Source organism: Ambystoma mexicanum, chromosome 10 (genome assembly GCF_040938575.1).
Source record: "Ambystoma mexicanum isolate Mex_15411 chromosome 10, UKY_AmexF1_1, whole genome shotgun sequence".
Taxonomy (NCBI): Eukaryota; Metazoa; Chordata; class Amphibia; order Caudata; family Ambystomatidae; genus Ambystoma; species Ambystoma mexicanum.
In genome coordinates, this window is record NC_090932.1 from 868,160,657 (window position 1) to 868,188,371 (window position 27,715).

At 45.6% G+C, this 27,715-nt stretch overlaps 1 protein-coding gene across 9 annotated transcripts in view; it reads right to left on the reverse strand.

Annotated features, from left to right (window-relative positions):
- TMEM44 (transmembrane protein 44) overlaps positions 1-27,715 on the reverse strand; it is a 450,231-nt gene that overhangs the window by 131,952 nt on the left and 290,564 nt on the right. For all 9 annotated transcript variants that reach the window (XM_069618578.1, XM_069618573.1, XM_069618574.1 and 6 more), the window contains exon 8: positions 16,127-16,231. In XM_069618578.1, the coding sequence (XP_069474679.1) occupies positions 16,127-16,231 (105 nt within the window). The remainder of the gene's footprint in view (positions 1-16,126; positions 16,232-27,715) is intronic.

Here is a 27,715-nt window from a genome sequence, read left to right on the forward strand (position 1 = left end):
GGCTGGAAATACAAATTCATGCATGAACAAAGAATAAGCTGCTGGCCAGAGATCAAGGATGCCACAGCAAGGGGGTGTGGCCAACCAGCACACGATGAGGACGTGATTCCTCGGTGCTCTGTGGCCACCAGCTGAATCCTGAATAATTACTGCAAAAATCATACCAGATTGAAGGGAAAAGGGTATTTTCCAGTGGCGGACACCCGCGGCCGCATCTGACAGCAGCGTGAGATAGAATCGGAGGGGAAAACCGAAGATATTGCTGTCTGAAACTGACTCCGTTAGGTGCCAAACCTGCATCAAGATGGCCGCCGGATGCGGAGGGCGGTAGGAATTGCTGTGGACCGTTGACGAGAGGATTGTGGTTCCCCCTCCTCCCCTGCTGTTGTGCTTCCTTGTGTGCGACCTACTGGGGAGACCCGCGATTGGGTTTCCCTCTCGGCTGCCGACAGCCATCGGCCAACAGGACCGACCCTGCGACCGAGCGCGGGACCCCTGGACTGCGACCCGCCGCGGTCCCGCACCGAGGGAGGAGTCGGCCGGGACGAGACCCGGCGGCGTGAGGAGCTCCGCCCTGAGACACGGCAGAATCCGCGGGAAGATAGAAGCTCACGGCTGCAATCCCGGTCAGCTGTGAATGTGCACTGGGAGTACCGGATCGGAGAGGAGCAGACAGCCCTGGTGTTGCGAGCCCAAGAGGGGCTGCGAGCGGGAGGGAAACAAAGAGCCCCGCGACACAGAGGTGGCCCCGTTTGAGATCCGTGGCCTCCGCTCTCCATCGCAGCCCTGTTGTGACCGGGGGGAGCGAGGAGCCCGTGGTCGCCCCTATAGTGGCCACACCAAGAAAATGCTCTGGGCCCTGGAACACAACTCCCGTCTTAAGCACCGCAGACCTTTGGATCCGGAGTGGTCCATAACACACACATCAGACAGTAACATCCTGGACAGTACGGCTAACACCCAACGCACTGAGGCACGGTGCTCAAGCATTCATCCCGGAGCGGTCGAGTGGCTGGAGGAGTATAAAACAGAGCGCTGCACGGGGGCAAAACACTAATCTCCGCAATTGCACCTTCAGACACACAGGTTTGCCGTCACGGGGGAGTCCCCCCCCAAACTCCCCGCTGCGAGTTGGGACAGGCCCTGATGCCCCATCGTGGAGCTAGTGTGCTTGAGGCGTGGGCAAGTGGGCCCTGACGGCACTCCCATCGGACCGGCACTGCTGTTTGAGGCGGATCAGACTGCAATCTCTCGGCCCCTCAGGGGCACTTGCGGGCGCTCCGAGATACGTAGAGCGCTCTGCGAGATCTCTACAAAGAGCCGGTAAGGAGAAGGGGGGGTGGGCCACGGCTGTTGAGGGAGCCTCACTGCACAAAGGTGGGGAAAGCCTCCCCTTCCCTCATACCCTCCTCCCGCACCTGGCCCGCTGGTCGCACTGGCCTTGCACACAGTCAATTAGAAGTGGCTACTGCATCGGGAGGGAAAGACGAGGAGGCCCCGGCTGAACCTCTAGACAGTAGACACCCTGCACCAACTCCTAACTGATAAGAAAACAAAGGACAAGGGGAAGCGCTTTCCCGAATACAAAGGGGGAAAAGATCATTTCAAAGGAATACTCAAACCAAACGACGCAAAACCCCATAACCATTAATTTGAATAAGGACTCCAGAGGCTAACCCACACACAGTGTGAACTATTTGGCACCCAGAGTGCTAAAACAACACCTGCAATAAAATAATTAGGAGATTATTGAGTTAATCAGACAAAGACCTGCGAAGACGAGGGGTACAGTTTGGGCGCTAATCTCCTTATTAGATGGCAGATCCGCAGAACGAATCAACCCCACACGTGAGGGCCAATACGGAACTCTGCACTAGTCACAGTAATACCACGCCACGAACATTTGCAGCAATGGGCAAAGACAAGACTAAAAAAGTGGCCAATCAAAGCACAATGGAACAATACACAACCGCCACCCTACCCCCGCCGGTGGAACCAAATAGACCTGAAGATCCGCAAAATCCTGAAGAAAACATTTCTCTAAGAGATGTGATGAACGCCATTTCCAGCTCGCGAACCTCCATGGAAGTGAAAATGGATGGCATCTCCACAGAAGTCTCCCTGCTGCGCCACGACCTTCAGAAACTCTCATCTCGCACTGGAGAGGCCGAGACTCGAATATCAGTAGCAGAGGAGGAACTGAGAAGTGTGGGTCAGCAAATGAACAGAGCACTAGAATGCATCAAAATTTTGGAGAACAGGGTGGAAGAGGGAGAAGGCAGGTCAAGGAGAAATAACATCCATATTCTTGGCCTGCCTGAAAAGGCTGAAGGGGACAGTATGGAATTGTTCCTAGAGCAATGGATTGCAGACCTATATGCTCCCAAAACCCTATCGAAATTATTCTCGATAGAAAGGCTACACAGAGTCCTAACAGGCAGGCCAACACCTGGTGGACCGCCACTAACTGTGGTGGCAAAGATCCTAAATTATAGAGACCGAGATGCTGTGTTGCACATGGCCAGGACAAAGGGCGAAATAACATACAATGGCTCCAGGATAGGCTTCTTCCCGGACTTCACTAGGGAAGTGCAGAAAATGAGACAATCCTTTGACCCCCTTACAAAACGCTTACAGACACTGAATGTGAAATATGGTCTCCTATTCCCAGCACAACTAAAAATATATCATAATGGCACGACGACACACTTCACAGATCCCAAAGAAGCATGGACCTGGGCGGAGACAAATCTGAAGGGAGACTGGGGCCATTACAAAAGATGCGAACCGAGAGGGAATAGACCAAGGTTAAATGAGCCCCCACAGGAAATACCCTAACAAGACATGCAGGCGATACCACAAGGACAAGATGAATAAAGACATGAACAGGTGAAGGATGAAAATCTACAGGACACAAGACTAAGAGACATTCAACTAACAACCAGAGCAACTGGTGAAATGAACGCTGGCGGCCACAGCCCAGCATGGCATAACCCCCCAAGTTAAGAAGTGCACGCTGAGGTATTCCTAATACCAAAGAGACTTCAGCACTTTGTAGTAATTTAGGTAGTTAAACGTTTTGTTCAATGGGCGACAGATGCTTCAATTGGGGATGGAGTATGGGGAGGGGGAGTTGGGTGTTGCACAGGTACTCAATTGGTAACTGGCGCAGCAGGACTACAATCAGCATAATACACATGAAGATCGTGAGAGATAACTATCCTAACACAGAACTAAATCCAAAGGCTAATGACCACAGCTGGAAATAATGCAAGGCAACTCGCCTTCATAACATGGAACGTGAATGGCCTGGGGAACAGAATAAAGAGAAGGCTAGTAACGCAATACATAAATCGTCATGATCCAGATATAGTGACGCTTACTGAAACACATCTGCCAGCCACTGAATGCCACTTCTTCAAGAGGACTAAGTACAGGACGGCGATCAACGCAGGCTTCTCCATGGGCTCCAGAGGAGTATTAATCCTTATAAACAAAAGAACTCTGATTGATATAACCAATGTGACCCAAGATCTTAGTGGCAGATTTGTCTTGATGCAGGGCACACTATGGAATCAAACCTTAGCCTTATTAACAGTTTACTCGCCCCCTGCACCCATGACTGCCTTGCTGGAAGACATTACTCCGCTAATAGCCAACAATCCGGCGGATACACTAGTGGTGGGCGGAGACTTCAACGAAGTAATGAACATCACAGAAGACCGCACACACATAAGAGGGAGAAACCTGTCGATACCAACCAAACTTGCCACCTTCACGTTGGCACTGGGCCTAAAAGATGCGTGGAGAAACTTACACCCAACGGAGAGCCAATACTCGTTTCATTTGGGCGCACACGCATCGATGTCTAGATTAGACTACTTTTTCCTCCCTGGCGAAAATATACATAAAGTGACGGATGCAACCCTACATCACCGCGGAATACCAGATCATTCCCCACTCACAATGCTGCTGGAAACAGAGAGACCCCAGCCCCCGCCGAGATGGCGAATGAATGCATATTATCTAGGATTCCCTGATTTAACGGAGAAGATCCGGGATGCGACAGCAACCTACTTCGAGCTGAACCAAAATTCAGTGACCGACAAGGAGACAGTGTGTGAAGCATACAAGGTGACTTTGAGAGGGGTGATACTGAGCTGGACAACTGCACACAAGAAGGCACATAAAAAAAAAAGAGGTGGACGAGGCAGAACAGGAGGTCAAACATGCCGAGAGGAAATACGCTAGCACGGGAGCAGGGGTAGACAGCACCCTCCTGCAAACAGCACAAAAGAAACTGCACTATGTGGCCCTAACATGTGCGAAACAACCGCATAGAACCATGCAAGCCAGACTCTACGAGACAGGAGATAAGGCCAGCAGAATGCTGGCCTGGCTGGAGAAGAGAGAGGAGGGACACCATCAAGTGCGTTGCATAAGCACCGCAAATGCTGAATGGGCTGCCACTGATCCAGATATTGCGGAGGCATTCGCAACCTACTACGAAACACTATATGCTCCGCCCACGATACCAACAGATCCCAGCATACTGAACACATTAAATATCCCAGCGTTAAACGAAACACAGCGAACACAACTTGAAGCCGAATTGACTGAAGAGTAACTGACCACAGCCATCTCACAGCTCCAAAATGGAAAAACCCCTGGCCCCAGTGGCTTCCCAGTGGAAGTATGGAAGAAAATTGGTGTTGGAGAGGTGGCACCCCACATGCTACAAATGTTCTTGTGTGCCAAGGAAAAAGGTATCCTTGCACCAGACTTAAGGAATGCTGCTATAGTGGTGATACACAAAGAGGGCAAACCACCGGATGTATGCTGCTCCTACTGACCAATTTCTCTCATAAATACAGAAGCCAAAATACTGGCAAAAGTACTGGCCAATAGACTTCAGACAGTGATATCCTCCCTGGTCCACCCGGACCAATGCGGCTTCATGCCACAGAGATCCACGCAGATGAACATTCATAGACTTCAGGCTGCCATTGAAAAAGCACAGTCCCTACAAGATACACTAGCACTCCTCACTATTGACTTTGAGAAAGCTTTTGATTCGATCCACTGGGATGCTCTATGGCACATAATGGACACGATGGGATTTGGAACCATTTCATAGATTGGGTCAAACTCTTATACAATGCCCCGACGGCAGAAATCAAAGTAAATGGCTGGTCCTCGCGTAGCATAAAACTTGGGATGGGGACCAGACAGGGATGCTCCCTTTCCACGATGCTATTCGCACTGGCAATCAAACCACTAGCGATAATGCTGAGAGAGTCACGAGCTTGGAGGGGATTTTGTTGGGCACAGAACTGGGAGGATAAAGTCTCCCTATATGCGGATGACCTCCTGGTCTATCTAAGCAATCCAGTAGATTCATGCCCCATTGTCACGGATATATTAAATACCTACGGGTCTTTTAGCGGGTTAAGAGTCAATTACACTAAATCCTTACTGTTCCCGATCAAAGGTCTGGAAGCGGGGACCCTACATAATTGCCCATACAAAATTGCGCAAGGACAGTTTAGATATCTTGGGATACAGATCAGGACAGACTCAACACAATACATAGAGAAAAGCCTACACCCAATAAGAGATCGATTTGTTAACAATGTGAAACACTGGATGTGTCTTCCACTTACCCTCCTAGGGAGAGCTGCCCTCTTCAAAATGCTGGCCTTACCCAGGTTCCTATACATCCTGCAGAATGCACCTGTGTATATACCAAAACTAGAATTTCGTAAATTAGATGAAACACTGAGGAAACTTCTGTGGAGTAGAGGACAACCTAGAATCACACTCAAAACTCTACAGCGCTCCACATGGAGGGAGGGATCAGTCTCCCACACTTACAGACATACTACCGGGCGGCCCAAATGTCAGTGATTAATGATATCCTACATAATGAACCAATGCTACCGCACAACAGAGCAGACAATCAAGCAATACAGGGGACCACCCCAATAGAAGGGCTCCATCAAAAGCAAGCTCGCCCAATCCCACCTACATTAGCTGCAGAGAGGACTAGGATTTGGATGGACGTACATAAACACTTAGGCTGGGAGGGGAATGTTACACTGAAACAATCCCTGTGGCGTAACAGACATCTGCCAGAACTTGGCGAACTCGCCAAATGGGTGGCTTGGGAAGTGGCTGGGATAAGGAGAATGGAAGATATGATAGAGAATGGTGGGATAAAGAGCTTCCAGACCCTAAGAGATGAGTTCGACCTTTCCGACACAGAACACTTTCATTACAGGCAAATAAGAAATGCACTCATCACAAGTGGTCTGGACTTCCCCAACATGCCAGAGTGCACCCCGGTTGAAAGGAACATAGTGATGGAGAGAATTGATCACAAAATAACCTCTACAATGTACAACGCAATTAGCTCATTCGCTACATCTGAACTCACAGGTCTGAAGGAAAAATGGGAAAGCGACATGGGCCCAATCCAAACAGAGGAATGGGCTACAGCTCTCATGTATCCCAGGGAAACCGCAATCTCAGCCAGAATTAGTCTGATTCAACTGAAAATCCTGCACAGGGTATATTATCCAAGGGAAGAGTTGCACCAATGGAGAAGAGCAACAGACCCCAATTGTCTACGATGTCGCCAAGAGAGAGGGACCTTTTTCCACATCATCTGGGAATGCCCACAAATCCAAATTTTCTGGCAAAGATGCTGCGATAGATTAGCAACAGCGTCTGGCCGGGAGATACCAATGGACACTAAACTGCTAATATTAGGGATAGATGAAGATATTGAGCTGTCCAGATTCGAAAAACTTATGTTTGCAACATCCACAGGCCTGGCAAAAAGAAACGGGCTTGGCCTCACGCCCACAATAGGAAAAATGGGTATCGGATGTAGTCATGTGCGTACCAATGGAAAGGAGAGTGTACATCAAAAGGGGGTGACCAGGAAAAGTGACCAAGATATGGCAAAGATGGGAGGATACCCGAAGGCATGGAGCAAGGAACTGAAAGCCTGCTGGAGAGCCGAGAATGACTTACCCACGCGATCATGAAGAGCCAAAGCCAAGAGAGTCTGTATACCTGTATGTTTGAAAGTATCGATTAGGAGTTAATGTATTTTGTTTTGTCATGTTTGTACTTATAAAATAATAAAATATTTTATCCCAAAAAAATAAACAATAAATAAAAAGGATGCCACAGCGAGAAGCTACTGAAGGGTACAAGGGGAGCTAATGAGGATAAGCAACATACATTGGACATATCTCTCTTAGGTTAAGTAAATGAGCGAACATTTACGAGTGCCAAGTATTGACAATTAAAGATGCAGAAAAGTCTATGAGAGACGGAACAACCAAGTCTCCAGACGCCAAGAGGAGTAATGACACTCAGTTTAATTGAATTAAATAGCACTAAATAAAAGGTAAAATGGACAAAGTTGTGGTCTCCTCACACGTGATTCAGAACTCGAAAACAAGGCCTATTCATTAACAAAGCAAAAAATTGAAAACAAGATACTGCAATACATCAGTGTCAATTTATGTGTTAAAGTATTATGTTGGTACTAATGTATTAAATACTGTGTGAAGGCCATATGAGTGGCCAATGAATGTGTATACATGTACTATATCTATTTGAGTTGTTTTAAAGGAAAGATTCATACAAGATTTGTGGGTATAAAATAATAAAACAGATTTTTTTTCATGAGATTTTGAACAGGTTTTTTTTTGTAGCCCATGTAAAAGAATATATACAAAAAAGAGGGGAGTGTGACAAAATAGTCTGACCATTTACGCTTTGCTTACCGATACCCCTCTTCAGAAAGAGCTGGGTTTAATGATCACAGAGACTCAAGCTGCTCTGAGGGCTAGTCGAGTTCAGAAATTGGATTCCTTGTGGCCAGCTCACATTAAATATTCTGGACATTCTTCTACATTAGGGCTCTGCTTTTGATCGCCTGCTCGGCAGTGAAAAATCATTTTTTTTATTCATGAGTTAATGGTGGATTTTAATTTAGTTGTATCACAGAGACTTGGTTCTTGGGCCACTCGCTTTCTGCACTTAATGATTTGGCTCCACCGGCTTTTTATCCCTTCTGGCGAACCGGCCATCAGGACACTGGGTGTGGTTGCTATTATATTTAGGGTCTGGTTTACTATGACATCTAAATGCACCCATGTGTGAGCGCTTCTGAGGTCTTACATGTAAAATGTGCTTATAATGGGGTTTCCTCTCCAGATATGATGATTGTCTATCATCCTCCAGCAACCAGCTCAGAGTTTCAGATGGAGTTAATTGATAGGATTGCACAACTCCTTCTGTTCTGCTTGCACCTTTTGATTCTGGGTGGGTGACTTCAATTTGTGTGTGGACAATGCCTAAAATATTCCAGCAAGGGCTTTTGTGGGTTCCTTGGGTGTTCTTGGCCTGAACCAATGTGTGATTTTCCCTACGCACAAAGCAGGCCACACCATGGACTGCATTTTTGGCAATACAGATTCAGTAAGTTGCCAATCCTATTCCTTTTCCCTGCTCAGACCATGTTAGAATTGCCTTTAGTATTTTCCTGGGGACAGGTCGGATGGACTCGCCCTCTGGCAATCCAAGCACTGTCATCCATAAGTGGTGCAATATTAATCAAGACTCCTTGGTTCAGTTTCTAAATTGATCCGTACCCCCAGAACCTTGCTCTGATGCAGCACAGATTTTGGATACGTTTTCTACAAAGATTGATGCCACCGTTAATTCCCTGGCTTCAGCTACTAACAGGAAGTTCGGGGACACAATGCTTGGTTTTCTGATACTCTTCTAGGCGAAGAACTATGATCCCCATGCTAAGCAGGCTTATAGACGGCACCTACGTTCTTATAAGAAAATGCTGATCTCAACCTAAGCATGGCTATTACTCCACTTGCATTTTCTCAAGCCCTAATATTGCATAAGATCTTTTTAAAGTGTTATCTGAGCTACACATTCCAACTGCAGTAGAATAGAACCTTGTACCGTCGCAGATTTTGTGATTCAATTTCATTTTTTGGGGATAAAATCATTAAAATTCAATCGGAATAGGTGCTTCCATATGTACCAGAATGCTGCCCTCCAGGTATAGTAGGGATTTGCTGTTTGTTGCCTTTGATTTAATCACTGAGCCTTATCTGTTGGAGGTGATGAATACCCACCATCCGTCGGGGTCCCTTTTTGACCCTTCTCTGGCTAGGATACTAAACAAGGTGGAATCACTGATAGTTCTTGATCTCTGTCGTCTAATTAATAACTCTTTCAGCACCGGCGTGGTCGGAGAGCAGTTAAAGACAGCAGCATTGAATCCACCTCATAAATCCTGCATTGGATCCATCCCAATGATCAACTATCGCCCAATTTTGTTACTTCCGTACCCTAGTATCCTTGATGGAGGAGATTGCTGTGCCTCAACTTCAGTCATTCGTGAAAGCCCGTGGCTTACTAGATCCGGCTCAGGTGAGGTTTATACCAGGCTGCAGTACTGAATTTACAGTAGTGGAAATGATTGATAACCTTTGCGGTTTGGCTGATAGGGGGGGTAACGGGCTCTGATATTATTGGACCTCTCAGCCGCCTTTGATACAGTTGAACACTCAATCCTACTAGCACATCTTTTTACAGCTGGTATTATAGATAAAGCTTTGGCTTGGCTGAAGGGCACAGGTGGTAGTTCTCCCCCCTTTTGTATCGGTGGCCATATCTGTCCCCTTGTGGTATTCCTCAGGGGTCAGCTTTAAGACCCATTTTATTTAATGTTTAGGTCTACTAAAGGTTTCAGATCTCTTGGTGCTAGCTTTTATATCTGTGCTGACGATACGCAGCTGATCTTCGAGAGTCAATGGGGGATCCTCCAGGTGATATGAAGACCTGTCCGGAACAGATTGGTGGGTGGATGACTGTCAATTGATTAAAAATCAACACTCAAAAAACAGAAATCTATTATGCCCTTCTTTACAACGAGCTAGAATACGCTCGGACTCCACAGCCTGCTTTAGTCCCAAGTCGTGTCTTAAAGGCTAGAAATCTTGCTGAATGGATTGATTCTTCCCTTTTTCTAGAGAGCCAAACAGCCTTGGTGATTAGTTCCTGTTCTTTACATTCCTGCTCTCTTAAGAGATTTTTGAATTGTTTCTCATTTCCTCATAAGATTCAACTGCTTAATGCATTAATCTCCAGTAGACCTGATTTTTGTAAAGCAATCTACTTGTGTTTACCCAAACAGACTTTTCTTAGATGATTACCCAGAGTGGCTCTGCAAGGCTTCTTTTTCATCCGAGTTACAGGCATCATATTTCATCTGTGTTGTGATTATTCCATTGGCTCCCAGTTGATCAACGGGTCAAGTTTAAGGCACTTTGCCTCCTAAAGAAGGTTTTCTATAGGACAGTCCCTCTTTTTGTCAGGGCTGCCAGTTGGGGCCTACCTCTGCTGGACTTTTTGTGATACCCAGATTTAAATATGAAAGGTTGGGTGGCTGTTCATTCACTATCCAGGCAGCCAAACTGTGGGATGGCCTCCCCGTGTCTGTGAGCATGATTAGCAACCATCTGGAGATCAGACCATGTGTGAAGACCTTCCTGTTACCCCAGTAATTTCTTTCTAGGTAGTTGGCTGGGTGTGGCTCCATGAGGTGGAACCTTGTTCAGCTCTGTGATGCCTTCTACAAGGTGTGTGTTTGCGCTCTATAAGTCTCATTGTCATGTGTGAGAAACCTGAGGGTGTCTCACTGTCTGAACCCTGGGGATCCCTTTCTCAGGTGGCCGGGGCACGGCCATTGCCCTTGGATTCAGACCCTGGGGGTGGACAAGTGCAGGAGGATCACCTGGGTGAGGGGTCCTCAGGGAGTGGATGTGGGGCATCTGATGTCGAGACACGGTATTCCCCCCTTTCCGACACTTCCTCCACCTTTATAGATTATTCTTAATCCTCTCCCGTTGCCCCTCTCCCCAATTCCAACAAACACCAACACAGAAAGGAAACATAGGAGAACCTGGAGTAGGGAGATATATAAGTCACCCCATATACTAACACAACAGGACAAGCTCCCCCATGACTTTACTACATTCCCTCCCGACTCCAACTCCCACAATTCCTCCCCACCGCTGTGTCCCAAAACCACTGGGACGAGGAAGAGGCAGACAGGAGTGATGAAGATTGCCCAAAGGGACCATTGCACCATGAGTTCCAATGGACAGTCCCCATCTTGTCCCGATAATGAGTTCAGGCAGAGTCAGGCCTACTTTTCCAATCACTCACACCTGATTCCCCTTAACTCTCCCACCATGTATAAAGGGCAGAGCAGGAGAGTACACTGAGTGAGCTGCGGATGCTGGAGGGTGCCAGGGCGCCAGAGAGAACTGTGGAGCTGAGACACTGCCCATAAAATGAGCCCGACTGCGCAGGGGAGCCTGCAGTATGGAGGGGAAGCTGTGCCTCCAGGGAGCCTAAACCAGAGGCAGCTGGGGTTAGACCCTGACCCTAGGTACGTTTCCCTAGTGCTCCGGCGGCTCACAAAACCTCAGTTATACCATTTTGGGGAGCTGAGGAAGTGTGAGCAAAATGCCAAGATCTGCATTATGGGACTGGAAGTCCAAAGACACTTTTTCGTTTGGATGAATTGAAGAAGGGTCCGAGCCCAGCAGAGGTAAGCCCTTTGAGAAGCCTGAGAGGCATCCGAGCCCAGCAGAGAGAGAACCCTTGTGAAACTTTAGAAAAGAGAAAGCTGAACCTTCAACCCAGCCATTGAGTCAGAGGCAATATGCAAGGAACCAATATGTGAATGAATGAAGTTCAAGCAGTGATAAGGTAGCATTAGAAACCCAAGTGTGAAAGTGTTAGACAGAAAGATACGAGAAGATAGCAGGAAACCAATAAATACTTTTTGAACTGTGCAGTGTTGAAAGAAGAAGGGTGTACAACCAAGTGGTCAGGCAAAGGGAAACCGCATAGTCTAAAGTCTCGGTAAAATGTGTTTCGAACTCTGATGTGATTGAAGAGAGAGAGAAGTAATAAGAAAGGAGGAAAAAAAGTCAAAGTGGTAACACAAGGCGAAAGACAAGGGTACAAACCCCGGTTGTGTAGTCGAAGGTCTTTGACAAGAAGTAAAAGGAACTGCAGATACCAGAAGGCCTCGGGAGAGGAGGTCGATATAAACCTTTTGAACTGTATCCAGCATTGTGGGTTGCGCATAGAATGGCAGCTGTGAGAAAGCGAAGCATGATTGTGAAAAGTAAAATGCACTTGCTACAATATAACAGAATGGCCCGGTGAGACGCGATTGCCTATCGGAAGTCTCTGTATCGAATGGGAAAGTACGTACAAGTGAAAGCATGAAAGATTTAAAGAAACAAGTGTGATGTTGACAGTTTGAAGGCTCGCGCCCGATCGAGGGAAGCCAGAACTGTCTGCAGAGGAAGCTCTGGGCCCAGAGGAGGGGGACCTGAGTGAACTTGTGAAAGTGAACCAAATACCAGGGACGTCATTTGGGGGTTGCAAGTGTGACCCCTGAGGTCTCCCTTGCTACCCCTGAAAAATAAATTATTTTTTTCAATGTTAATGTAAGCTCTTGGGCTGACTGTGGCCAGTACCATGTGGCTCTTTGTTTCTGGAGTGGCTGGCTTTCTTGTTAAGGCCTCTTAAAAAAAAACAGGGTTGCACTAGTGTAACACTTTCAGTAGTGACCTTAAAGAAGAAAGAATAGGAATAACAAATCATTTGTCTTTCTGGAATTTTATACAATAATTGCTAGACTCGTTAAAGGTTTATTTCAGGCACACTTCAGGGGTAAGTCCCTGATTTAGTATGTTCTTAAACACCTCAACTCAGCCTTTCATTCTTCTGAGGTCGATAAATGAGTACCAACACTAATTGGGTGATATTGTATGTATATTTGTTCTACAAATTGCTTAAGCATAAGTGCTTTATAATAACATATTATCATTTGGCCTTGGATGTCTGCTTGCATTCATAGTAATTTCATAATATGGGCCTATACACATCGATATTAACGATACATATGGTGAACCATTCTTGTGTGAAATGTATATCACATTATAGTGATATCGTAAACATATTTTTCGTTGTGTATGTAGGAACAATGCAATGTGATGCCCCTTCCTGTTTCATCAAGGGGCTAAAGGTCATGTTCCATCACTTCCCGTGATGTCACTTTGGGGTTAGGTCAAATGACCACTTCCTGTGATCTCCAGAGTCAAGGGTCGTGTGATGTCACTTCCGCTACCCTTGGCGTTTTGGTGAAATGACATCCCTGCCAAATACGTGTTTAAAAAGACATTAAGAGTTCCGAATGCTATGAGTTAATAGAACTGGTAATGTTATCTGAGCTGCGATTTGAAGGCTACATCGAACCTGACGGAGGGATGCCATGTGAAAGCAAAGGAAGGTGAATCCTGCAACTTTGATAAAGTGATTGAACAGTGGGGTAAAGACGAAGGTGAACCCAATAAAGGAGTATCACCAGAAAGCCACAGAAGAGGGAAATCCTACATGGTGAGAGCTTGGGAAAGGCCTTGCATTGCCAGGCAAAAGACATTGATTCAAGGGATCCTGCCTTTTCAGAAGAAACGGCTTCCTGATGCCTATAAACTCAAGGGGTGCTCACAGTCATGCCACTGTTCCACCTTGTCCCGTGATGCAACGTGGGTAAGGGAGTGTATTAGTTCAGCAGTCCTGAACTACAGAAACCCTTTTGGGAATTATAGTATGCATTACACCCTTTTGTTATACATATCATTGTCCTGCACCCTTTTGTTATATAGAGTAAGGATTTGGTAATAAGTTTTTTAGTATAGGCCATTTTGTTTTGAAACAATACCACTAGGACAGCGTTTTCTTTACTTTGATGGTCATAGTTTGCTCCAATCTTAGCTTTAGGTTTAGATTAGGAGGTTTTCTCATCTTAATACTGTATAATAAACACCACTGTATTGTACTCCTTGTGTCAGTCGTGCTTCTGATGATCATCAAAACAAGAAGTCTACCACTGGGATACATAGCATAAAGACAGGTTCTGAGTACAATCTGTGGTCATCATGAATGGGTTGCTTAATTTAGTTATCCCGTCGTTATTGGTCCGCTTGTCTGCACTGGTAGCAACCAGGTACTGGTACAGTGTAATTTGTGGAAACAATCAATAAGAATAAATAGTGGTAGATATTGGGATTCTCCTCAAACAGTTTCTGCTCCGTGAAGTTTAGCCAGTGCTCTAAATATTAGCTCTTGTGTAGACCACTAAGTCTTGAAGTCATCTAAATAAAAGTATTTTTATTAGAGGACAAACGTGAAATCAAACAGTACATGCACATATACGGGGTGAAAATGGTGTATTTGAATTTTAAGTAAAGTAAATTCTCTAGTGGAATGCTTACAAGTAAATACATATGCAGATGAATAAAGATGAATTTGTGAACAATGTACAGTACACATAACCCTGATTTACTTCCGTCTATAGGAAGGGGGGGGGACCAATGATCACCCAAAACAAGATTGCCTTCCAAAACACTCCTGATGATAAGTGTTAAAATATCTAGGGTGTAAATGAAACAAAAGAAAAAGAGAATAGGGTGGAAATAAGGAATAAAGAGATTTAACCAGTTACAAGTGATTAGAAACATAAATACGCCTGTTCTGGGCAATCCGATATGAATTTTGATTCTAGCTTATTATTTTTTGTGTAGAGATATTAGTTCATGGGGTCTGTTGTCTGCTTCTGATAACCACACCTTCCTTAAACATACCACACCATACCAATAGCATATGAGCAGCCTGAGAGGTTTATTGAATAGGGCTCCGATAGATGAGAAGGGGACAGATATCTGAAGAAATAAAGTTGTTCCCCAAGGTAGGAATAATAGAACCAAGGAATATAAATTGCAGTCAATGTTAGGGGACCTAAGACAACCCGGAGTAAAAATGCTATAGGGCAAGGGTGAGGTTTATCAGCACAAGAGTGTCAATAAGTGTGGCTGAAGCGATGAGAAAATGAGCAGGAGTCCTGAACCTGAATACCAAGAGAATAAAGAGCAGTGGAAACAAAAAAGAATGGTGGGCTGCAGCAAACACTGCCAATTGGTCGAGTCCAAATAAGAGGAGGGGATAATTTATAATGATGGACAGTGCATGAGAAAAATGATAACGGACTCAGTAGAATGTGCAGGAAGACCACTGAGATGACGAGTGGTGAGAAGAGAATCGGAATCTACACCATCAGGACATCTGGTTGCAAATCGCACAAGAAGGAAAGAGAAAAATACGATAGAAATTACTTTGAGGTAAAGGGTCGAGGAGGCCAAGTCAAGATTGGCAGAACAGAAGCAGGATTATATAACCAGGAAATAAATCAATTGGGAGACAGGAAAAATGTAGCACTGTAATGTTATTATTCATTAGGAAGGTCCGAGGGTCTGTGAAGCACAATTGAGGAGTCATTTGCATACCAAGTTGCAGATCACATATGATTGACTCGATCTCAGCCCCTCAGATCTTTCTGTGGTATATATCCGTCGACTGCTCCTATAATTTCTCCATAGACAACTGGCCACACTGTGGCATGATCTCTAATTCGGGGTTCAGTGCAGTTTTGAATATGGAATACAACTCCAAAATAATGGGCCTCATTACGACCCCGGCGCTAAACCATGGTGCTATTAGCACCATGGTCCATGCCGGGGTCCGCCATGGTGAATGGCGGAATTACCGCCCCATTCCAGGGTTGGTGGGGCGGTAATTCCCCATTCACCATGGGCCCTTCCCCATTCCCATTTTTGCCCCATAGGGCTCAATGGGAATGGGGAAGGCGCTAAGTACGGTGCCGCAAATTGCGGCACCGTACTTAGCACCAAGGTCCCTTTGCGGCACTCTACTTTAAGGTCGGGTCCCGCAAAGGGACCTCATAATCAGCCGTTAAGGGTTTAACGGCGCCGACACCTTTTACGGCGCCGTTAAACCCTTAACGCCAGGGTCGTAATGAGGCCCAATGTCTGTACGTGGACAGCGCTTCTCTTCTTAACCTCGGACCTACCAATGTAACACTTTCCATCATTGACCATTTTACCATCCTGCTTTACTCAATAACGTCTTCCAGTCTTACCTTCTGTACGGGTTCAATGCTCAGATCCATGTAGCGACCAATTTCAGATACCGCGTGAGAGCATCTTGTGCTTGGAAACATGTTAAGAGGTGTCCAATTTGATCTCTAAAAGCAAACAAACGGCCCAATGAATACAATGTTCTTTGTTATGGTCAGTGCACATTTCCAAATACATTCAAAAGGTACTGAAGAAAAGCATCAAACGCTGTAAGCTGTGCTGGGATGTCTGAGCAGAGCTTCCAAGACAGGATGTACCTGTGTCTTTTACCTTGTAAATAGGTAGTTTCAGGTCCTGATCTGGCCTTAAAGACCAGGTAGGCTATCTTGAAGGTGGGATGTAAAGAAGCTCGGATGTAGTTAATGGCACAGAAGTGTTTTTACTGACCTCCAGGCTACATGTGACAAGACAAGAAGAACGCTTTCATAATGTTCTGCAGGACTTGTGGGGGTAGCCTACTGTTTTGGGGATGAGGGGTCAAGTCCTAAAAAATAAAAGTCGAGGACTCATCAACAAACCAATGGGATGTACCGTTGCCATAAATTAGCGATCAAAGTATTAGCATATCAAGGTGAAATATGCACAGATGATTACATTGTCTTAGTATAACCAACCAAATTGCATAGGACGAATGTCATTTGCCTTTCATAAAATCAACATACACACACACACACACACACACACACAACCAAGAGAGGATATTTTCTTCCAATAGTGTTTTTGAAAACGTTAAACGGTTTGCACGTTTTAAACTCCAAGAACCAATACAAATGTTTTCCCTGGAACATGCAGCACCGAAATGAGACATTTCACCTTTAGTTGTTTGTTATTTTTCATCAGGTTATAGTGAAGTGGTGAAGTGTCCAGCCTGAAAACCTGACGATTGCGGTCCGATTCCTGAGGTCGGCTTAAATTAAATCATGTAAGTAAGACTTTCAATGTTTCTCATTTTAGCTGGGGGTGGGGGCTGAGTCCACCCTTGTGTACCCTCGACATTTGCCCTGGTGGGCATACATGTTGCGTGCAACCCTTTGAGGAAAGGATAACAGTTCTTGAACACTTGCCATTCTAGACAAATCACGAGACAGAACCCCGCAGGGGGCAGTTTAGAGGAAGAGCATGTTCATGAGTTGCCAGCATTGGGACCCCGCAGGTTGGTATAACTATGTCCCTGTTTGACCAGGTTAGCGGAGTTTCTGAAGTGGATCCTTGGAAGAAGCAGGTGGCGTCTAGGGGCAATCCTTGATGTGTATATTCTTGTGCTTAAGTTACAGTTCCTGCATACAATGTGCGAAATGCATGCTTATTCACTTCATTGTGTGCTACCACAACAATGGATGGACAATGCTGACCATCTATGCTTGGAATGGAAATGTGTTGTGCCGAACACAGGGAATTCATTTAAACCGTGTTTGTTGGTACTGCCGTTTCTGAATGCAGGCACAATGTGAACAGGAATTAACAATGCTCGGGTCCACGTAAAATATTATGTTTGTGACCTTCCATTTCATATCTCGGCTAAGGATTTAACCTCAGTGGGGGGTGACTTGAAGTTAAGTTCCAGAAAAAGTATGGCCTCTTGAATTCCTAAAACAGTTGAAAAAAGAAAATTCACAACACAGATGTTATATGGTATTTATATAATTATATGATGGATCAATACTTAGATAAATTATGACGCTGGAACTGGCTTTGGCTCCATCTCCTTTTATTGTCATCATCTGAATGCCAACCGTCTTCCCTGCCCCACCCCTTCCCTGCACCCCCTTCCATCCTTCACGCCACGTTCCGTTCTCCCTCCAGATGGCGTATTCTATATTCTACTCAGCCACAACACCCCCCACCCCTTACTTATCATAGAAGTTCACACAATACATTTGCTCAATAAGTTCAGATTTCACATCTGTACAATAAGACGTGGGGGTTTGCGAATAATTCTCTGAGTGCGACCAGTGGCATCATGAGTTTCTTCGTGAGGATTAGTCAGACGAGGTGGGGAATCTTCAGGTGACGCAACACTGGGTTCTTCGTCTTCTTCTCCATCATGTGACTCTTCCATCTTGAAATATCCTACGAAAGAATGAGGCATTCCAAGTTATTTCACCATCATCCCCTAGAGTCGTAATCATTGGTCCCTTGACCGCTGTGAATACCAGAGGTTCTGGCTTGTATCTGGTGTCCATCCTCCTGCGTTGCCTCTGTTGAACTAGTACAGCCTCAGCCACTGGTATTTGGTGTTCTTCAGCTCTTCTCTTGCGATCTGTCCAGTCTATGGCTTTCTTTCTTTTCTCACTGTCCCTTTTTCTAATCTCTTAGTCTTCCATAGGAGTGTAGTCCTCCAGTTGTGGAAGCTGGGTTCTCGGCTTATGTTGCATCATCAGTTCAAACAGAGTACACCCGGTTGTCTCATGCGGGATATTCCGATACCTTCTCAACATTTGTGAGATTGCTTGTGGCATGGACATAAGATCTGTGTCGGCTTTCTGACCTGTTTGCTTTATTGTGGCCATGAAGCACTCCACCATACCATTGGCCTGTGGCCACAAGGGTGTAATCTTTTGATGGCGGAAACCCAAATGTGCTGCAAACTTCTTGAACTCCTGGCCCTGGAAAGGCGGACCGGTGTCTGTTTTGACTATATTAGGGACACCCCATTCACTGAATATCTCATCTACCACTGTCACCATGTGGTGAAATACTGTAGACATGACATGTTTGACCATGGGAAATTCATCTATGGCTACCTGAAAATTACCTCCTTCTTCTAATGGCCCATAAAAGTCCATTGCCAATCTTTGCCAGGGCCCGTCAGGCATCGCAACTATTTGATGTGGGCATGGGGGCCTGCTTGATGCAGTCACTTGACAAGCCACGCAGTGTTTCAGAGCATCTTCTACTATTGTATCCATGTGCGAAAACCACACTTGATTCCTCCGAATTTTCTTTGCGTTTGCAATTCCTCTATGTCCTTCATGCGCTATAATAACAAGATCTTTCCTCAGGCTCTTTGAGGCCACCAGTCGATTTCCTCTATGCAATATCCCTTGACTTGCTGTGGTCAATCGCTTTGTACCCTTGATAATCTCTGCAAGTCTCTCCTGTCCGCCTCCCAGTTTTCAAAGCATTCCATAGACAGGCATCGCCATTTGTTAGTGTTGGTAAGATGAATGGCCGCTTGAATGGTGGGGTCAGCCTTGCTCCTTTCCGCGAACAGTTCTCTTGTGATGGCTGGGGGAAGGGCATTGAGGGATAAGTATGTGATGTACGCTTCTGCCTCCAGTTGCATCGCATTCTCAGGCGTCCCACCAGGGTGCGGTGTAACATAGTCTGCAGGGTTGGCTTCTTTTCCCGGCTTGTGAACTATGGTGCAATCATATTCCTGTAGGCGGATACCCCACCACTCTATGCAAGGAGGCATCTTAATTTTGGGATTTCCGAAGAGGGACAGAAGAGCCTGGTGGTCTGTAATGAGGACAAATGTTCTTCCAATGAAAAAGTGATGACATTTCTCACACGCCCAGACTGCAGTGAGGCTCTCCCTTTCAGCGTGCGAATATGCTTTCTCAATAACAGTCAAAGCTCTGCTCGCATATGCTACAATGTGCCTGTCAGACTTCCCTTTTGGATCTGTTTGTGCTAGGATGGCTCTGAGGCCAACCGAACTGGCATCCACTGTAACTTCAGTGTCCCAGTGAGGGCGAAGTATGCGAGTTGGCGGTCGTTGGTTAGTTTACTTTTGACCGCATCCAAGGCTGTCTGATAGTTTGTATTGCATGTGAACACAGATTCTTTCTTGAGGAGATGTCTAACTGGATTGGTCAGCACCACATAGTTTGGTAGGGAACGGGCCCAGTAACCCACCATCCCCAAGAAGGATTGCAGTTCCGTCACATCCTATGGGGTCTTCAAATTCACAATGGCTTTGACCTTATCTGGATCTGCTCTTATCACTTTGTCTGAAAATATGTGTCCAAAGAAACTGAGACTGCGCTTATTAACAACACACTTTGGGCCATTAGAGTGAGACCATTGCTTTGAAGGATGGTGCAGACTTGTCCCAGTGCTTTATCATGTTGATCTTGGGTAATGCCAAATATCAGGATATCATCACTGTAATTGAAAGCGTTCATGACAGGTGCAATGAGCGGTCTTATTGTCTCCTGAAATATTTCAGCTGCTGAGGATATGCCGAAGTTAAGGCGTTTATAATCGGAAAAGGCCCTCATGCGTAGTGAATGTAGTGATGGGTCTGGGCCTAACAGGAACGGTCTCTTTTTATGTTTGGAACTCGAAGGATCAAAGCTTGGATAAGGGAACCCCAAGAGGCCCAGCGACATTGTAAACTCTATTGACTTACGGCAAGAGTCCTACGTGGACGGTTTTAAGGGCAACCCTTTTGATTTCAACTATTTTGTATTGGCACAACTACACCTATGGGTAAGACCTCCTGAAACCAGCTGTGGTTTATATTTCTTTTTTGACCACCATTTTTTCTTTAAGAAGATCCTTGAACACGTTTTGTCTAAGAGCGAAGGCAAGTATAGGTCTAGACACAGATGGATTTTACTTTAGTTTTGGACTTACGGACATGGACAGCCCTTAGAAGCATCAGTTGAAGTAACCACCCATTTAGAGTTACGGCCAGTTAGGCTTTCCACCAACCCAACAAAGTTTACAAATAAAGGTTTTTGAACTGTTACTTTTGAGTCTGTGTCTCTCTTGATACCATGACTGCGTCACAAATCCCACCCAAATAAATAAAGGTACAAGGTAAGCAGGGGCCTGTACCAGATTGTGGGCATTCTCTGGGGAAAGGCAGCCAGAATTAGCTTGTAAGCTCAACACAAGGAGGGAAGCACCAGTGTGCTGCGGCCACGAGGGTGTCATTCTACCCAACGGGGAGCAATCTGTGTCTATGGAGGGTGGGGGGAAGGCTGGGCCCAGAATGCCGTAGGGTGCAGATGCACCAAGGTGACGCGGAGCATGGTGGAATCCCACCCAAATAAATAAAGGCCTGGGGTACGCAGGGGTCCCTTACCAGAGCAAGTGCATCCTCTGAGGAAATGCAACTGGAAAATAAAAAAATAAACAATGAAGCCTGTGTGATTGGTGAGGTGGCTGGAAGGTCGAGACAGTCTCCTCCTGCAGTGGCAGTATATGTGCTGAGCTGACTGTCACAGCATTGGCCCCTTGAGGCGTGCCCGCTATAACAGCTCGAAGCACACCCGGCTGTGCCAGGAGGGAGCAGACAAGCATTGTAGGGGTTGAGTGGTTGGTTCTATTGGCTCTTTGTTACTGCAGGGTCACCAGATCCTTGTACCCATTTTTTCTGTTTGTACCCTTTTAATGTCTTTCTCTGACTCTTCTTTTCTTCTTCTGGGATGCAATCTCTGCACGGGGTGTTTATGGATGTATATCTCAGTACGCTATGGTATTGTGCGTATGAGTACTCAACTGCCTTAGGTGGCGATGTGGGATGGGGTGTAGCTTTCTGAGTGTGGATGAGAAGCTTGGACCTGTTTGATTGTCCTTCAAGGGTTAATATGTTAAATGTTATTTCCTGGAATGTAAAAGGGTTCAGGTCGCCCTTCAAAAAACAAAGGGGGTCATTACGAGGTGGGGTGGTATTCTGGCTGTAAATCTGCCGAAATACTGCCAAACGAAATTACCATTACCTCCACTTGTCACGGTGTAAGACCCCATTATTTTTATTCCATAGGACTCAATGGGGCATTTTCAACGGAATTACTGTCACAGTCATTTCGCGGCAGTAATTCCGCTGAAAATGGGCAGAAAGTCTGCAGATGTACTTCCAGCTCATAGCTGGAGGTGAATCCACCAACACTCAGCCCAACTCATAGCTGGCAATACTGCCGCATTTAACCCGCTCCGCCCAACTTATAATGACCCCCAAAGGGTCATTACTCACCTTAGGAAGCTGTATGCATGTATTGCCTTGATACAGAAATCCCCTTCAGATGATAAAAGAATGTCTGAAACTTAAAAGGACAATGAGTTGCACAGATTTGCTACTCTAGTGCCGCTGGCCAGAAGGGAGGTGTTGCCATATTGTTCCATAAAAAGTTATCAATGAAGGTTGCAATTTCACTGGCAGATGGGGGAGGTAGATGGGTATTAGTTGAATGTGAGATGAACGGCATCCATGTAAGAATTGTTAATATTTATGGACCTAACCAGGCAGACCATGGGTTCTGGAAAAAAATAGGGGGGGGGGGTGTGGTCCAGAGAATAAATTCTCTGATGAGTATAGTGGGGGGAGATTGCAACCTGCCTGTCGACCCCTATGTGGACAGGTAGTCTCACTGTGGGTTCGTCACATCTAAGATGCATAGAAAGTTTGAACTTTTTATAAAGGCCAATAATTTTACAGATGCGTGGAGGCTGTGTAACTCTACTGAACCAGAGTATACCTTTTACTCGCACACCACATACTCTAGAATTGATTAATATTTCTGAATAAAGGGATGGTGAATTATGTATTACCCCTGGACATATCGGGCCACGCCCCAGTGATTTCTTCTATAGAATGGCCATGGCTATAGGGCGAGACGAGTACAATGGAGGTCAAATGTTGACCTCTTGAAGGGATAGGAATTCAGGGACTCTAAGGCACAGTTCACAAGAGAACTCTTCTTGAGGAATGAAGTTGGCGATACACCACCCACTGTGGTATGGGACGCTAATAATGCACCTTCAGTGGGCATATTATAGGGTATGTTGCATCAAAACACAAGGCAGCAAAATTGGAGGTTGTCAAGGTCCTGTCTGCTATTAAGATACTAGAGGCGAAATATCTGAAGTATTCCTCTGAACAAATTCTGAGGGAACTCCTCAAGGCTAAAGGTGAGTTAACATGATGGGCACTATAAGGGCATCCGGTTTACTCTCAAAGTACCACTCCAAGTTCTTTGGCGGAGCCAATAAAGCAGGAGCTGTGATGGACTCCAATTTGAAGGCAAGATCCCAGAATAATAGAGTAGTGGCACTAGAGGTAGAGGGAGCAACCATTGTGAAGGATGAGGAGAATGCCAAAGAATTTGCAAATTTCTATCAGTCGTTACACACTCTTGAATTAGTCATGATCATCTCGAGATAGATTCATGTTTGGAGAATGCTCCTCACCCTTCTAGACACCTGATCCCTGAGAATGAATTCTGGAACAGGAGTTATCCCTAGAGGAAGTACAGTTGGCAATTAAGAAGCTTAACCCCTTAAGTGCCAAGGACGAGGTGTCTCGTCCTTGGGATTACCTCCCCAGTGCCAAGGACGAGATAGCTCGTCCTTGGCACTTAAGGGGTTAATGAAAGAGAAAATGTTAGAAGGCTTTGCATGGTAAAATACCGACATCACCAAAAAAGGCCTTGGCACTGGGGGGGGAAACCCATGACAGAGTGAAAGCACCTGCTACAGGTGGGTTCCTCTTCCATTTTTATGGTGTTTTTTCAGAGCTTCTGGAACCCAAACTGCTAGCTTTGCTCATACAATGGTGATACGGAGGCGAATGGGTTGTTCTATGAGGCTATGATACATGTGATCCCGAAGGCTGGCAGGGAATCTCTGGCTACAAATAATTACAGGCCAATTGTATTGATAAACGCTGAGACAAAAAAAATGCACGCCAAGATCATTGCCCTAAGACTAGAAAGTTTACTGCCCAGGCTGATCTATAAAGATCAGACAGGATCTGTGAAGGGTAGAAGATCTACGGCAAATACTAGACTGGTCTGTGATGTCATGGAGTTAGCTAAGAAGATAGACAGGACTTTGGCAGTGGCCATGCTGGATGTGGAAAAGGTTTTCGATAGGGTGGCACGGGCCGTCGTTGAAAAGGCTGTACACATTGGCATGGTTTAGGTCCCACAATGGTTGGCTTTATGGTGCTATATGCTCGTTCAAAGGCTTCTGTATTTGTAAATTGACTTTTCTCCAGGTACTTTGCTCTGTCCATGTATACGAGGAAGGGTGCACTGTATCCCCACTTCACTTTGTCCTGTCCCTGGAGCCGCTACTACTGCGAATACACACAAATGACTAATTAAAAGGGGCTGGGACCTCAAGTTACAAACTCAAAATATCAGCTTACGCAGATGATGCTGCCTCTATTCCTCCAGGAAATAAGCCAATATTCCATGATGCCGCGTTTTAAGCTAAATCGGGACAAGACAGAAGTCTTGCTGTTAAATGTGCACTGTGCCAAGGGTCACATTGAGGAATATGATCTATTATGGCAACAGAGCAGCATCAAATATCTATGGATTCATTTTGCTAATTCACTTGATCTCACTTTAGACCTTAATGTTGATAGGATCTAAAACAAAATGGAGACCCCCGTTAACCACATTTCCGCCACTACTCCTGTCCTGGTGGGGACGTATGAAAACTATCAAGATGTCTATGTCACCAGTGATCCTACATGGGCTTTCCACGTTGCTGGTAAAATAGCCATCCTCCTTTTTAGAGACATTGATAAACTCTTAAACAGCGTCCTATGGAAAGAGAAACGATCCAGAATATCAACTGTCAGATTACAACTTCTTGCATCCAGGGGAGGGGTGGGTTTCCCAAATCTTAGAAGATATTTGAATGCATTCATGATACATCAGGTCTTGGGATTGCATTCAGAGACAGACTGCACTGGTCTATCACCTTGGCATGATCTGAAGGCTAACTTAGCTTTGCCTTATGCCCCCAGAGATATCCCACAGCTCCGAGCCAAAACATGTCTTATGGAGGTAGGACCAGTAGCCATGACCGGCAAGGCTCTCTGTCTGGGGAGACTGTTACTGAGGGGATTGGGTCTCCCCCTGATAGACACCCCTTGTGGTTCAATGAGGATATTAGGATTGGGGGAAACCAGTGTACTGGTCTACATGATGGAGGAGGGGCATCCTCTGTACAGGGACTAGGAACGGTCGACCATAGGATGGTTCCCTTTGACAGGTTGCAAAAGAGATACAGATTTCATGAAAAACTTGCAACTCTCTCAATATCTCCAGTATGTACATACTTCTAAGCCAGCAATAGGGCAAATGCTGAAGACACAACCTACATCAGCTTGGGACATTTATAAGGCCCTATAGTCCTCTAGTCCCGACAGCAAAGTAGAACAGGCATGGAATGCGGACTGCGAGTTTGTGTTCCCAGACAGCACTTGGTCTGACATATGGGTAAATATTCGGCACACGTCAATGGTGGCATTTACTACTCAAACCCTCTATCGGTTATCCAATAGGGCATTCTTTACCCCATCCCGACTCAGGCGGCCCGAGGGGCTGTCGTATTCTGCCAAGTGCTGGTCATGTATGCAGAGAATGGGACACTGGCTGATAACCTATTTTCTTGCAGATATACTGAGGGATTCTGGGAGGCTATTTGGCCAGTGGTACTAAGGATTTGTCAGTGTTCACTTCCATTATCCAGGTCTGATATTATAACTGGAACTGTTCATTTCCATCGAACCTAGCGTGAATTTCAGGGGAGGTTGGTGGATACTCCAATTGCTATTGCATTTAAGGTTATCCATTCATATTGGAAGCATCTCTCCTGAGAATTGGTGACTGTGTGGTGCAAACAGGTGGCATACACTCACCGAATGGAGTCCTATACATATAGTAAACCAGCTGCTCCACAAGAGAGCCTTTGCTCTTGGGCCCTCCTGGAAGACTACTTGAATTGTGCCCAAGTACCAAGGGAGCATGTTATACAGCTTTTGGGGAACCCATCTGATATGACTGATGCTCAAAGACGGAGGTGATTTTATCACTGGTCCAATGTGTCAGTTACTCTTTGTGCTATAACACTATGGCAATGCAATTCTTGACCTGGAGAGGATAGTGGGGAGGCTGTACCAGAGGTATTGTTCAGGGGTGGTCACCTATAGGTGCAATTTCATTTGATGGTGAAAGTTAATTTCATTGTATTCATTTGATTGCATTCACTTCATTGTATCCATCCTATTGAGAGTAGGTTACTATAAATGTTATCTTGAAGTATTTAACACTCTGAACCTCTTTGTTCTCTTCTTTTTCTTCTCTTTTTCCTTCTGTTTCTCTGTCGTTCTCTTGCTTTTTGTTGTTGTCCCTCTCCCCTGTACCCACTTTGGCCCACTATTATTTATATTTCTTCACAATAATGATCTTTAATCCAACGTTTTAGGCAATACAAGGGCAACCTGTCGAGGCGGTCATGAGGGTGTGTTTTTCTGTTATGTAACACGTTCTTGTTTTTAGATCCATTTCTATGAGTTTGGATTAAGTAACAGTTCTGTGCTACCTTGAGTGCCTATGCGCAACACCAGCCTAGCGTTTTAGTATTGTTGGGGATGAGGTGGTCCAATCCCACCCCAATGCTGATGTTTAATTCATTCTTATTAATAAAAGTTGTCAACTACAATTGGGCAGCTGAAAGGCACAAGAGGGATCCACGCAGGAGGGATGGGGTTGTGCCGGTCTTTTCATCCGATTTGTTCCCAGTGGTTGGTTCCGTATGAGTCTCCCTGTGGTACGAACAAGGGCCAAGACCCCCTTTTCACTATTCGTACCAGAGTGGGTGTTGGAGGTGGCCTGGACGCTGGCTTGGATCAGCTGCTGCAGTCCTGCTGGCGTTGGTTTGTCATGGCACTTTAAATAAATGTCTCTTCACGCGAATTGTCGCTCTTCTTGTACACGGACTTTCATTCGGATAGCATCAAATGTCCATAAGGCCTTGTATTAGCTCTTGTCTTGTTTCAATTGTTTACGGCATTTGTAGTCACCTCTTGCTTTGCTTGCAAGTCGAAGATACGACACAGGTCCTGGATCTCTGCGGGACGGAATGCAGAGGAACCAAGGTCTGGAAACGGCAAGTCTTCCTGGTGAGATTTTCTTTCATCTTGGGTACCAGGCAGACATTGGAGGGTGAAGGGATGCAGGGAGCTCAAGTCCCAGACTGGTGCAGCGTTGCTTTCCCGGACTTTAAGATGTGCATCATTGGTTGGGCTGAGGGCGGTGGCTTACATAGCCTCACCTGACAAGATGGCGCCCGAGAGTTCTGGATCCCATGAGATGACAAAATCAAGATCCAGCAACAACTACATAGCCAGCACTGGAAGATGGAGGTGGTTGTACCCACACTTCTAAAAAGCGACAACCCACTGGATGGCATCCTCGTAATCAAAAAAGGAGGAGACGGAGGGAAAGTGTTTAGAAAGCACCGGAAAACCCTGTTATTTGATTAACAGTTGCATTCTTCGGTCTCTTGTTGCCTGAATTTGAGAATTAGTTGTTTGTTGTCCCGATACCCTAAGTCCCTGTGTTTTTGTTTCAGCACCCCGATGACTTCGGGCTTTGGCGCTATATAAATAAATGAATAAAATAAATAAGGGGAATTACTACAAAGATTTGCAAACTATTTGAGAAGAACATTTTTTTAACCAGTGTCATCGGGGGATGAAGACTGTTAAGAGTTTACTTTGTTGGAGGAAAGGCAAGACCTCATCAACTTTCAAATAAGACATTTGTGTAACTGATACATCTCAGAAATAACGACTGCAAAAGTACTTTGTTTGGTTGGGATTGTTAAAAGAAGAAGGG